Source organism: Vombatus ursinus, unplaced genomic scaffold (assembly GCF_900497805.2).
Source record: "Vombatus ursinus unplaced genomic scaffold, bare-nosed wombat genome assembly UNPS02004915.1, whole genome shotgun sequence".
NCBI lineage: Eukaryota > Metazoa > Chordata > Mammalia > Diprotodontia > Vombatidae > Vombatus > Vombatus ursinus.
In genome coordinates this window covers 101,347-115,885 of record NW_020944693.1, presented here as the reverse complement: position 1 = coordinate 115,885, position 14,539 = coordinate 101,347, and the positions used below count along the sequence as shown (strand labels likewise).

Here is a 14,539-nt window from a genome sequence, read left to right as displayed (position 1 = left end):
TGTGTGTGTGTGTGTGTGTGTGTGTGTGTGTGTGTGTGTGTGTGTGTGTGTGTGTGTGTCTCTGTCACTTTATCTATCTCCCACTTGTTCTCTCTGTTTCCATTTCTTATCCTTTGCTTTATCTCTCTGTCTCTATTTCTGGCTCTGGTTCTTTCATCCTTCACCTGCAACAGATTCACTAGAATACAATGCATCAGAGACATTGATCCATTCACTGAATGACTCTATCTCCCTGCCTCAGTTGTCAAGGTTTGAGGTCCAGACACTTCCAGGGATCATAGATTGAGGGCTGAAAGAGTCCTTGAACGTCTCTCATGTTCAAGCCCCTCATATTGCAGACAGTTAAATTGAGTCTCAAGGAAGGTGAATGACTTGTCTAATATTACAGCAATAGAGTCTAAATTGAAATTCATGTCATGTGACTCCCAAACTACTGCCATTTTGAAATGGCCTAGATTCACCCACATACATTGTAGTTAGAAAGAGGGGCCTTGCTCAGACCTGGTTCAAATTGAATACAATGCTTGGCCAGCTGGAATTCTTATGCCCTTTGTGTGCTCAGGTCTTCAATCCCCTAATCGCTTCTTTGCCAGTATTTACCACTAACAAGAAGATCAATTGGACCTTTTTTGTTTCTATCAAAACCTAGTCTTTCTCTCCCTTAGCTCACTGAGAGACAATGTAGTGCAATGGGAAACACCACTAAAAGTTTCCTTCTGGCTGAAAAGTTACACGCCAGTGTTCTCAGGAACAGTCCCTCAAGATTGAGGAGCTAGACATTAGAAAAGTTGAGACACTTCCCTAAAGTTATACACCTTGTTACAGAACCAAAGCTAGTACCCTGATGTCCTGAATATAACTAACCCAGCACTGCTTTCTCCCAGACCCTGTTGTTCAATTGTTTCTAGCTCCTCTTACCTTCCACTTCTGGGTATTTTAGAAGGAGCAAGAGTCCATATCTCAGAGTGGTACTGGTTGTCTCTGTTCCAGCAAAAAGTAAATCTGCCACAGTGACTGTTACATTTTCCAAGTCAAATCCATTCTTTTGATTCTTTTTGTCCTGAGAAGAATTTGGCATAGACATATGAGCAATAAATTAGTGAATAGAGAAATGCCTTCCTGCAGGCTCAGTGATATCTGTCCCATTCTCCCCTTCTATCTGAGTGGGATCCTAAGAAAATTAATGTGGAACTGGATTCAAATTCCACCCACATCTCTTGCTGGCGATGTGAATGTACAGTTCTCAGCCTTTCCTCATCCGTAAAATGAGATGCTAAGGTTTCTTCCTACTCTAGATGTATTCTATAGCTAGTGTTTACATAGCTCTTTTACGTATGCAAAGTATCATACATATTGTCTCATTAGATCCTTATAACAGGCCTATTAAGAAGCTACTATTATTATCCCCATTTTGCAGATGACGAAACCAAGACTAAGAAAGGTTAAGTGACTAGCCCAGTGTGACATAGTTAGTAAGTGTCTAAGAATGAAATTGAACTCAGATCTTCCTGACTCCAAGGCCAGCTGTCTTATCCACCATAATACCTAGTTGTCTATAATAGGAGAAGTCTTCTAAACAACTAAGCAAAGAAAGTTTTAAAGATTTATTTTAAATTTGCTGCAGATTAGGTTTAGACACCAGCAACTGGAAAATTCTGCTCAAAGCCTGACCTAGAGAAAGATGACTTATACAAAAAGGAGATTTTGAAGCTCATCTTACTATCCTCTGATGAAACAGGCTAAATAAGAAATTTAGCTCGAGTTGAAAAGGTTGTCAGTTCTCACTATGCTGTTCAGATTGCAAAAACTCAAAGGTCCTATCTACATAAACAAAGAGAAGCAATATCTGATGAATGTAGAAAACCATTCTGGAGAGATTAGTTGTATAATGAATTTTTAAAGTCTACAATTCATTTTGATTTTGCTGCATCTCTTTTCAATCTGCTTTATTGGAGTTCTCTAGACCTAATTGTGCTGCAGAAACAAACAGAATCAAATGACAAAATGACTTTTTATGTCATACCTTCTCCATTTGGATGAGTAAACAATCAGTTAAATCTTGAGGGTCGTTGAGATCCAGTAATTCTTGGTGCTCTTTGACTCGTTCAGATACATACTGTTTTGCTTCAGATATATTTTTATAAAGTGTCCGGTGACTTCCAGGCAGGTAACGTAAGTAAGATCCTATATTATTGTAAATCTGAAAAAGAGATACTAATAATAATAACTAACACATAGCTTGCTTACTATGTGCCAGCCACAAAGCTAAACATTTTATAATTATTATCTCCTTTGATCCTCACAATAATCTTGGGAGGTATGTTATATTATTATGCCCATTTTACATGGAGGCAAATAGAGGTTTAAGTAATTTGCATGGGGTTATACAGTAAGGGTCTGAGGTTGGATTTGAACTCAGATCTTCCTGACTTTGGGGTGAGTGCATTATTCACTGCACCACCCAGCTCTGCCACCACATTTTGGTTTGCTGGGTGCAAAATAAAATTATTCACTAGGGTGATTGTTTACTCTATAGCTTGATTTAATGTGTCTGTGTGTCTTTGTATCTCTGTCTGGCTGTCTTTGCCTCTATCTCTTTCTGTCTCTCTGTCTCTGTCTCTCTCTCACATACACACACACACACACACACACATATACACACACATGCTGGAAATGCTTCTGGTATTGGAAATTCCCACACAAGGAGTTCCTCCTTGTACATAAAATAACAGATTTTTCATATAGTCATCTAAAATCAAAGAATCTCAGATTTAGAAGAGACTTCAGTGTTCTTCCAATACAAATCATTTCTGAAGCAAGATTCTCTACAACAGCACTGAGTACAAGAGGTATTTATCCTCTACTTGAAGATCTATTAAGATGAATAATTCATTAAATATCAAGGCAGTTCATTCCACTTTTGGATAGCTTTTTAAAAAATGTATTATATATTTTTAAAATATATATTATATGAAATACATATTTAACAAAATATAATAATAGATATAATATAGTGATATAATATAATATAATAATATATATTTATTATAGTGGGGGGTTTATTTATAGAGATATGACATCTGCTTCCCTATATTTTTACCTACTGAACTTATTTCCTTTTTTGTATTTGTTGACTCTTTGTGTTTATCTCGATATCCCCAGAACAACTGAAACCATGATCCAGCCACAAAAGTTCTCTTTCCCATAAGAGAAAACATGAGCTTACCTGAATCCAGGGCGTGCTTAAAAGGTAGAAGTTCTCATTGTACAGATGTAACAGCTTCTGACATCTCTTGTCTGAATAGTCAAGGCGGTCGTGGAAAAGGATGTTGTAGATGACATTTAAGGGAGCACCACCAAGGACAAAGGTTGGATCAAATGGCTGGGCTAAAAATAAACATAAAGTAGCAAAAGAATGGGAGATTTAATAGGCAATATTCTTATTAGATGCATGCATATGTGTGTATGTGTGTGTGTGTGATAGGATGGATGCCAAACTCCCTTCTCCATCCAATGTTTCAGTCTCTTACTCATTATAAGTCCCTCCCACCAGGGAACAAGTCTCATTGTCTCTACATGCTTCAATTTCCCTGTTGATCTATCTTGTGACATCAAAGTGATATCATTTCTCTGATTTAATCTGTCATTTGTTTTAATGTTTTCATACTGCATATCTTTTTATTGCACTTAAAGGAGGAGAGGCAGTGTTGAAAACCTACTCTTCTCCCACCATCCCCCTTCCCAACCTGGTAAGGATAGGGAAAGAAGAAAAACTAATTTATTCACTTTTCTTGGTATGATGTTTACTAAAAATGAGCTAGAATTTTGCAAGTGGTAATCCAAGCCAATATTGTCAGTCTCCTGATAAAAATGGAAACACCACAAGATAACAACAGTAATAATCTTACTCAAAATCATAAATTTAGAGCAATAAATGACCAAAAAAGCCAGCTAGTCCAACCTCATCATTTTACAAATGAAGTAATTGAGGCCCCAGGAGAAAATTACTTGACTAAGGTCAAATAGATAGTTGGCTTCCAAAACAAGATACAAACCCAACTCCTCTGAATCCAGAGTCACTTCTCTTTTTATTATCCCATGCTGCCTCTTAATTATTAATTTCTATTTTTATAGTGTTTTGTGGTTTACAAATCTCTTTCACATGCTTTCTCTTATTTGTTCTGTACAACTACCTTGTGAAATAGATCACACGGGCATTGGAATTATTAGCTCTGTTTAACAGAATAGGAAGCCGAAGGACAAAGGGGTTAAGTGGCTTGTTCCAGGACCTGGAATCTACTTTCAGGCTAAACATATGCCAGAAGTAAATTATCCTATGCATAACATGGTATATTAATGTAGTAACTAAAGATGCTTTACTCTTCCTCCTCAAGGTCTCTTAGTCTTGGGAATGAACCTCTCTCTAGCCTGGAAAAGTTATTGGTCAGTTTTCTACATTTGGAAAGGGACTAAAAACAATAATTACATTAGTTTCCCCCCCAAAAAATAACAGAAGAGTTGCAGTAGTAACCATTATCTGAGTGTCTATGATTTATTTAGAGATTTGGAAAAGTCCCAAGCTCTAGAAGCATAAAATCTATGATTCACAAGGGACTTTGGAGCTCTGCAACTATTAGACCTGGGATAAATCACATCATCTCTCTGAGCCTCAGTTTCCTCCTCTGTGAAATAAAAAAGGATTAAGCTCTATGACTTCTCTGTTCTCTCCCAATTCTATTGATATGATCCCTTGATCATCTACTTCACCCCATTCCTGATAAAGGAATAATTTTGAGAGTATATAGGACATATAATTTCCCCACTTCAACTTAAAGAATTCCAGAGATGAAAAATGCCACTTTTGGCCAACTCTAGTGGTCAGAAATGTTTTTTTATTATTATTTAACTAAAATCTCTGTCTCTGTCACTTTGTCTCTGTGTCTGTCTCTCTATCTCTTTCTATCTCTCTTATTCAGATTTTGTTGTAGTTTATGGTCTGATTCTCCCCCCAATTAAATAATAAATCACATAACACCTTGTACTTCTTTTAAGCCCTTACCACATTCTCACTTATATTATCATTCCTTGTGCTCCTGTCTCATCTCCCTCACAAGAATAAGCTCATTGAGGACAAGGACCACTATGTATTATTATCTTCCCCCAGGGCCTCAATATATAGTGAACATTTAATAAATGTTTGCCCAAACACGAACAATTTGTCTTTCTGAGTATCTCAAGTAGGAACTGAGATTCTCTCAGAATTCTTTCTTCGTTGCTCTTCTTCCCCATTCCATAATCCCTGAGGACTGTGAGGGTGAATCGACGTGTGTCTTTCCATGTCTCTGAGTTGTTGAAAATAATTCCTAGGGAAGAAATATCACCATATGTGTATTACACAGGCATATTACTTATTACTTCATAGAATCAATTTAAGGGAAACTAGATAGAATATCAAAAAAGGCAAAAGTTTATGGGAAGGATACAGTCCCATTTTCCAGGGGCTTACATTCTCTTCAGGAATAAAACATGCACACAGATAAGTAAATTTGAAATCTATATAAAGTATGTAAAGTAAATAGATATCTTAGTAGAAAAAGCTCATTAAAACCTGGGTTGGGGGTATCAGAAAAGGCCTGGTATAGCATTTGGCAACCAAGCTGAGCCTTGAAGGATATTAGGAATTCTAAGATGTAGAAGTGAGGAGTAAATCATTCCATGCATGGAGACTGACCTGTGCTAAGTGAGGGAACTAAGGGGATTCAAACACCAAGCAGTAGTGGCAATTGAGTGAACCACACTGACTCCATCTTGTGACTCAATTCTGAAGGTAGCTCAGTTTCCTTTCTATTCAATTATGGGTCTGGTCCAATTTCTGTCTTGTAAGGAAACTTTATTCAATCGTGGGCTTTGGGAGAAAGCTATATTGGATTGTTTGCATAGCCCTTCATGGTGGGAAACTGGACCATCTCCACCTATTGCTTAGAGATCCCTGACTAAGGACCTAGTATATGCTGATGAGAAACACAGTTAGATCTGAAGATGGATACAAGGAGTTTTCTCACAATGATACATCTCAAGCAACCCATGTGTCTTATGTGAAAACTGGTCCCATGATGATCAATCAGTTATTTTTTTGTGTGTCCCTTTGATTATTCACAGGCATCTGGGAGGAGTAGAATACCTCCCTTTTTCTGATTTCAGGGAATTGCATGTGTTTACTCTCCTCCTCCTAACTTGGAAAGTCTCTAATCTTTCTTACAATTAGAAATCAGATTACCTAATGTTGTAGCCTGGTTAATTGTTTTCTTTTAATTAATTGGTCTTATTTGATTAATTGATTTTAATGAATAAAAAAATCCGTCTCCCCCTGTATTCAGGGTCTAATGCCAAAGCTGAGGAAGCCTGCTCGTTCTGATTTGTTGGGCAATTGGCAAACATTGCTTAATAAATTGATATGTTCAGAAGCTTAAACCTTTGTTTCCTCAGTTTTTCATCTTTCACCAGAAAAGGCACATAGATAGGAAATGGGAGGTTGTGTGTGGGAGATAGCAGATAGGTCAATTCAGGTAGAATATAGGATTTATGGGGGCAGTGATATAAAATCAGGACACAATGATAAGTTGGTACTATATCATGATGGTACTATATCATTATGTGCCAAGCCTAGAAGTTATCTTATTCTAGAAGCAAGAAGGAGCTAATCTCGTTCATTAAGTAATATAAAAAATGCATGGCGGAAAGAACAACCAATTTGGAGTCAGATAGCCTATGTTCATATCCTGACTCTTGTGACTAAGTGATGTTACTCACCTTTGGGCTTCAGTTTTTTCATCTATAAAATGAAAAGTTTAGATTAAATGACCTTTGAGTTCCCTCCTTTCAATCTCTAAATCTGCATTAATATGAAAATTGGATTTCAGTCAGTGCTCAGTGGATTCGCATTCAAATCCTAGCTCTCTCATTTGCTATCTCATCATCTTGGACAAGTCCCTTAATCTCATGACCTTAATTTTTTTTCACTGAAAAATGAAAAAAGTTGAATCTCTAAAGTGTTTCCAATTTCAACGTTAAATGATCTAAGAACATCTGTTGATTGCTATTACCTTCTGCTTAACACATATTTAGAAAGCTTAAGTTTAAAAGGCTGAGTGACCTACCAAAATCCTGATGGGCCTCAAAGACTGGTATATCTGCTCTCCCTGCAAACTCGTTCTTAAGATCGAGCAGAGCTTCCTTCACAACTTCGTATCCATGTAACACCACGATATGCTTTGAGCCAATGTATACTGTGAACACAGGGCCATATTCTTTAGCTAGCTGTAAAAGATCACACAGAGAGATGCATACAAACAAAAAACAGTCATTCAACGTTCGATAACAAAAATGTTTTGTTGTTTTTCCTTAGGGGTTATCTGGGTGGGGGGGGGGATCGTTCTTTGAATCACCTTTCTTCAAAGAGTTGAAAGACTTACAGGAGTTAGTTCTGCCCATGACTGGAAATGTAAGGTGTCAATGAAAGAACTGTTAGATAGGAGAAAGGTTCATGGCATAAAGGGTAGGGGAGGAGGTGGAGTTTATCCAGAAATGACTATGATGTAGAAACAAAAGTCATAAGTAACACTTTATAAAAGAGTCAATTAAAAAAAAAGATTCAGTAAAGATGCAAAATTTGGATAAGATCCGAAAAGTCCAGAAACAGGATCTTGGATACTGACATTGATGCTGAAATTGCCATACATAGACAAATACCACCTGATTTTATTGTTACAGGAAAGGGAATTAGACATAGGAAGGCTCCGACTGATGTTTTAAGTCCACATTCCTAGACTTATCCAATCTAAAGAAATTTCCTGTCCCTGGGTCCCCTTCCCTCCAATACTTCTCCTTATTAATCTTGAATACTTGCTCATGAAGATGCTATTGAGTTAGTATGTCACTCCTGAGTGGAAGACAAATTTGTTTTGAAACAGGTTTTAAAGTAAAGGATGGAGAAGGAGCTAGGGATTATTTAGGGTAGGGATGGCCTTCGACAAAGCTGGCCACTGCTTCCTCATAGGTCAGGCCCTGTCTCAGTGACCCAATCTGTTCTCTTGAATTACTAAGAATTAAGTCATTTGTTGTCCTCTCATTAGTGCCTTGCTGTTCTGCCTTTCTGTGCCTCATTTTTAAGTATGCGATATATGTAGAGAGAGGGAACTGTCTGTGCAATGTGGGAAAAGGAGCACTAGATTGGAAATCAGAAAGATCTGAACTCAATCTCTTTTGTTTTAGTGGTAAACTAAACTATCAAGTGAGTCACTTCTGGAAAGGAAAGGAAAGGAAGGGAAAGGGGAAAGGGAAGGGGAAGGGGAAGGGGGAAAATAAGATGGGGTTGACTTGATGACTTCTAAGGTCTTTGTGAGTTCTGAATCCTATGATCCAAACAAAATCCAGATTAGATAAATTAGCCCTTTCACATTTCTTCACTTGTCCCATACATTTTAAGAAATTGCAACCTCTCCCCCCCCAAAAAATGCACTAAAAATACAGATCTTATTCCTCAACAAAATATAGAATACTCATGTGGAGAGCAAAATGGCTAACCAGGACACAGTCTTCTACTCTCTAAAATCAGGTGGTGGACAAGATAATATCCAGATCTCTTTCTGTTCAACCATTTTAATGAGTCCAACATGAAATTGACTTTATCACCCAAATAGAAGTCACCATCTGTTCACACAGAGTAAAAGCATCATTCAAATTGATCAGTTTTTTTTTGTTTTTGTTTTTTGTAAATTGAATGAAATTAGCTGTGGCGATTGGTAAGATCAGGGCTATTCTTATAGATGAAACGAGTGTTACTGAAATCACTCTCTTATTCCCCAAATTTTCCCCAATAGCCAGCCATGATGACTGAAGTCCTACTTTTATTAATTTCTTCCTTTAGGCATAGGCCCTGCAATTTTTCCTATTATTTGTCTGCAAAGAAAAACTTTAGGATCCATAATTTGGATCTTCCCAGTTAAACTCACAAACAGCTGTGAAGAAAACAGCCCCCATCTCCACCTAGTGTTATTTACAGCCCTCTTCTATTCCATCTAGCCACTTTTAGAGAAAATAAAATCATTGCTTAGAAAGCTATTCATTTAAACATTTTCCCTTCCAGTAGTAATGAACCTTTAAACCATCGTCATAAAGGAAACAGAAAATAGTATAAGGAAGTTCAATTGAATCCTTTCTTTAAGCTTCTAAATGGTTTAGAGAATTAGCACCTGTACAACTAAGGACAGCAGCCGCTAATGCATGTATATTGATTGACTATTACCTCACCCAGGCAGAAGCTTTTATTTTGCCATTTGCTCTCTACTAATCTGGGACTTGTATGTTCTTCCTGAGCAAGGTTAGCCACATCTTCTGTAAACCCAACTCACCATCAGGGTCAGTAGCTGGTGTGGTAGATGGAGTGCCAGGCCAGAAGGTGGGAAGAGTCATATCCTTGAATTCAAATCTGGCCTCAGACACTTACTAGCCATGTGATCCTGGGCCAGTCACTTAACCCTGTTTGCCTCAGTTCCTTAACTGTAAAATGAGCTAGAGAAGGAAATGGCAAAAACCAGTCCAGTATCTTTGCCAAGAAAACTCCAAATGGGGTCACAATGAATCAGACTTGACTGAACAACACCAGTCACCATCTCAGCCTACTACCAGCTCCAAGTTTTCATAATAGCCCTTTCCAGAGAGGGGGCAGAGAGAAAAAAAAAGGGAAAAGAGAGGAGGGAAGGAGCATGAGAAAGAGAAAGAAATGTAGAGAAAGGGGGGAGGGAGAAAGAGAGAGAACATTTGTTTAAAAAGCGCTTTATATCTAGTATCCTCTTAGATTCTCTCAATAACCCAGGAAAGTTGGTAGAGCAAACATCATGATCTCTACTTATATAGGAGAGAAATAGAGGCTCAAAGAGTGACTTGCCCAAGATCATACAGATTTAGGGGGTGAGACCAAAACTCAAACCCAGGCTTTAGGACTTCATAAACAATATTTCTTCTACCATGATATGTTTTATATCTTGAAAGGATGTGGCATTTTCCTAAGCTAAATTAGTCACAATGTATTTCCCACTTTAGCACACAGCATTGGAACTAGTATCAATAAACCCGGTTTCAAATCCTGCCTCAGACATGTACTGGCTACATCCACATGGTCATGCCATTCAATGCCTCTGTCCCTCAGTTTCCTCATCCATAAAATAAAAGTAATAATGTCTATATTTCCTACCTCAAAGGCCTATTGTGAAGAAAGTAGTACATGGATGTGAGCTATTATTAATGGTGATTAAAGTTCTTTTCCTCTTTAGATACCTGGCCATCTGTGTACAAAATGCCAAGCAACAGATCAATTCAAGGGAAAGAGTCCATTGAAAATAGTTCATGCTCAAATCAAAGTGATATTGCAGAATGATTCTAACTCTAACTTTTAGTTCAGCCATAGTCTGTATACTAGGAGGAAATATCAGTAAAAACCCAGAAGAATTTGTTGTTTTCACCTGAAGATATTTGACCAGTTCAACAGAAAGTTTTGCTCTGAGTTTTCTGATAATGACCTTGCCACTAAACAGAAAAAGTTAACTCCATGAATGATATCACTCCAACTATCTGTTTAATACTAGTAAGACAATGCTTTTTCTTTCCTCCCATCACTTAAATTGGCTGAATGCTTTTTTACTCTGATCCATTGGTTTTAGGATCAGATAGATACAGCAAAATCAATATATAACTTTCATGTGATTGACAAGCATTTACGGAATCTAAGAGTTATCAGGGACTTGAGAAATCATCCAGACCAACTCTTACATGAATATAAATCCCCTCCGTGACATAATTAACAAGTTATCCTTTACTTGAAGAACTCTGGCGCTGAGAAAATCTATTACCTCTTGAAGAAGACAACGGCACATTTTGACAACTCTGCCATGCTTGGCTGTTAATGAATAAAAGAAGCGTATGTTTTAGCCTTGATTCCTCAATTTACAAAAAAGAAAACAGCTTCCCATACCTTGGCATAAGATTTGGGGATATTTTTTAAATCCAAGTCGAAGATGTTTCCAACGATTGGAAGAGGAAATGGGCCTGGGGGAAGTTTCCAACTGCTGTAAATCCTCTTCCATACTGAGACAAAGATTAGGAAAACAAACCAAACTAGCAAGGCAAGGCTAGCACCAAGAGCGGCCATTGGAGCTTTGGTGTTCTTACTGCTAAGCCAAGAGGCAGGACAGCAACAGGGGACTTTTTATGAAGCATCCTGCAAAGAATATGACTAGTTGAACAATAACTAATCTGCTCAAAGTCATTGATTCTCAGTTTGTGTTGGATAACACTTCAAAGTTTGGCTTCTTGTTTTTTGGGTCTTCTAATCTAATTATCAAAGAAAATATTGAGAATAGAATTATCAGTCTAGAATCTGCAAGTATTCTGGCTTGATGCCATATCCCATCAATGTCAACAAAAGGAACATAAACAAGCTTTCCCAATACATATGTTAGAAATCTGAGTGAATCCAGGGGATTAAATAGGAAGAGAATTCATTCTGTCAATAGTACCTGAGCTATGGGGCAGCTAGGTGGTGCAGTAGATAGAGCACTGGCCTTGGAGTCAAGAGGACCTGAGTTCAAATATGTCCTCGGACACATAACACTTACTAGCTGTATGACCCTGGGCAAGTCACTTAACCCCATTGCCTAACCAAAAAAAAAAAAAAGTAGTATCTGAGCCAAGGAGTAAAAACTTGGGTAATGTGTCCTTGTTTTAGAACATGGTAAGGAGGCAGAATTTCAGTGATGACAGTACTCATGTTCTAGGATCCACCAAAGCATGTGATGCTTTGCAATTGCAGTTGTTTGGTAATGGAATTACATGGTGACAGGGAAAACCATCAGGTAGCAGCTGAAAAACTCTCTGCTCAAACTTTCTATATCCCACAAAAGTGATAATATGTATATACATATATAATATATATAAATATATATATAGTATCATTAGGAACATTTCAACTTATCTATCACTGGAAATATTGTCATTGCCAATTAATACCTTTACATGTACACCATGTTCCCCCACCATCCTTTAGCTTCCATCCAAACAAAGGGCCTTGGCACAAAGGAATCAATCTGAGATGCAATTTGAAGGAGAAGACAGCTGTCTAGTGCTAATGGGGTAGGATCTCCCTGCTTCAAAATAGACTTGCCTCTTTAAAAGAATAAGTGTAATTTTTCTCTTTCCCATCCCCAACATCAAAGTCAGCTCAAAATCAGAGTTTAAAAAGATGTGATTTTGCCTCCAATCCTTAAAGGGAATTGAGCATCAGGTTTTAGGAATTCTAATAACCAACAACGTACTTAAATATGACTGATCTAGACCATGAATGATAGAATTGAATTACTGAAATGCATATGATATTTTTACTCTCTACTTCACCTCATCAGTTTCTTTTCTAGTAAATAGAAGAGTGTTGATAGCAAATCTCTCTCTCTCTCTCTTTCTCTCTCTCCCCCCCCCCTTTATAGTATCCCAAAAGAAGTACTACTTTTTCTTCTGGTTCCAATCTCTTTGTAGAAATGCTTATGTGTCTATATCGCTATAGATTTTTAAAGGATTTTTTTTTTATTTATAGAAGTCATTTTAGATACTTTTACATATTGACAGTGAGCTATAAATATCTATGGGGCAGCTAGATGGTGCAGTGGATAGGGTGCCAGGCCTACAGTCAGGAAGACTCGTCTTCGTGAGTTCAAATCTGACCTCAGACACTTACTAACTGTGTAACTCCGGCAAGTTGCTTAAGTCTGTTTGCCTCAATACCCTCATCATGTAAAATGAACTGGAGAAGGAAATGTCAAATCACTCCAGTATCTTTGCCAGGAAAACACCAAATGGGGTCATGAAAAGTTGGACATAACAGAAAAAAATGACTGAACAACAAGAAGAAATAGCAGTGAAAATCTATACACTTGGATTTTTTAATGAAACGTTGCTAACTTCCCTTCTTAGAGAAAATTCACATTTATTTTGAATGATATTAAGCCAACTTCATCATTCATGGTCTAGTTGTTAAATATTTCAGAATTTCTTCTTTGGGAGAAGCCCTCAGTTCATTCTTCAAGAAGTGATGGTAACACCATTCTCTATGTACATATGGGGTTATTTATTAAATACATTTTTTGGTCAGTCAGCTAATCAAATCAATTATTTAGCCATTAACTTATAAACATTTATTAAGTGCCAATTATGTACTAGGGGAGAGATATGGTCCTAGGGCTGGGGTCCAAGTATCCCATCACATGGGTATGAAGAAAAGATGACTGAAACCAAGCTGGGCATAGTCCTTTTCCCCAGAATCTACTAAGAGCAGAGACCAAAGTCAGTGAAATCTAAATCCCCCAATGTGGGAGGAAACTGAAGCAGCTTTGAATTCCAGCTTGGGGGGAGGTGAAAGTAATCAAAATAATATAAGAAAAAAAGCTGGACTATGAACAATTTCAGTAAGAAGGAAACTCAATAAAAACCCTGAGGACAAGCAGATACAGCAACACAGAGCATCCTAAAACTGGAACGATGAGCACTATATGCTCAGAGACAAAATAATGAGCCCAAGAGTCTTATGAATAACAGTGACCCCAAAACCCCTAGACCTGCTTCCAACCCAGCCCTCTCAGCCATTGAGGGGAGACATCATTGGGGATAAGGGGGGAAATCATTGGGGATAAGGGGCCTATCATTCTCATTACCACACTCAATGACTGTTGACCAATTGCCACCAGTAAGCAGATGGGCACAGGAGCTGTCAGAATGGAAACATTCTGGAGACATTCAATCATTCTTTCAGGCTAGCCCTCACAGCCAAAAAACAAAACACAAACAAAAACAAAAACCAACAACTCTTATGAAGAAGGGGCAAGCCATTCCAATCAAGTGTCAATCAACTTCCGTTCACAGGGATAGGCAAGCCAGTGTGACTAAAGTACCAAGACATTTTGTGGGAGATACAGAAGGCAGCATGTGTCATGCAGATCAGATCATCACCTCCACTTTAACCACTACTTTTTCTCAGATTGCTATAGGAACAGCCCAAGATCCTGAGACAAAAAGGTTTAGTAATAGGAATTTTTTGCCGCTTCCTGCTCTTATTCATCCTCCTGGAAAGCAACCCTGTGGAGAACCAGCCAGGTATCTGTTCTGCGAGGTACTTTACTTCATCATAATTCATAAAAGATTCAGAGAAATGTGGTATAAGGAAAGGGGAAAAGACATGTATATATCGCTTACTATGTACCAAGCAATTTTTTAGAAATATTATCTTGTTTCATCCTCAGAACAACCCTGCAATGTAGGTGCTATTGTTTTACAATTGAAAAAAAAAAAAAACAACAGATTTTAATGACTTGCCCAGGGTCACACAGCTAATAGAGGGTCTGAGGCTGGATTGGATCTCAGGTCAGTAGGCCCAGCACTCTATCCACTATAGCACCAGCTGCCTCTTATAGGAATCATTATCCTGACCGATTCTCAA

The 14,539-nt window shown here is 37.8% G+C and overlaps 1 protein-coding gene across 2 annotated transcripts in view; it reads right to left on the bottom strand.

Moving 5' to 3' along the window:
- The window catches only part of LOC114028483 (cytochrome P450 2E1), a 16,348-nt gene extending 5,098 nt beyond the window's left edge, over positions 1–11,250 (bottom strand). Inside the window, exons 1-6 of one of the 2 annotated variants that reach the window (XM_027842742.1) lie at positions 11,030–11,250; positions 7,158–7,317; positions 5,214–5,363; positions 3,227–3,387; positions 2,024–2,200; positions 919–1,060 (exon numbers count right to left, since the gene is read on the bottom strand). In XM_027842742.1, coding sequence (XP_027698543.1) covers positions 919–1,060; positions 2,024–2,200; positions 3,227–3,387; positions 5,214–5,363; positions 7,158–7,317; positions 11,030–11,206 — 967 coding nt within the window. In that variant the 5' untranslated portion in view covers positions 11,207–11,250. The remainder of the gene's footprint in view (positions 1–918; positions 1,061–2,023; positions 2,201–3,226; positions 3,388–5,213; positions 5,364–7,157; positions 7,318–11,029) is intronic. The other variant, XM_027842749.1, reaches the window with a different exon arrangement.
- Between the last annotated feature and the right edge of the window lie 3,289 nt (positions 11,251–14,539).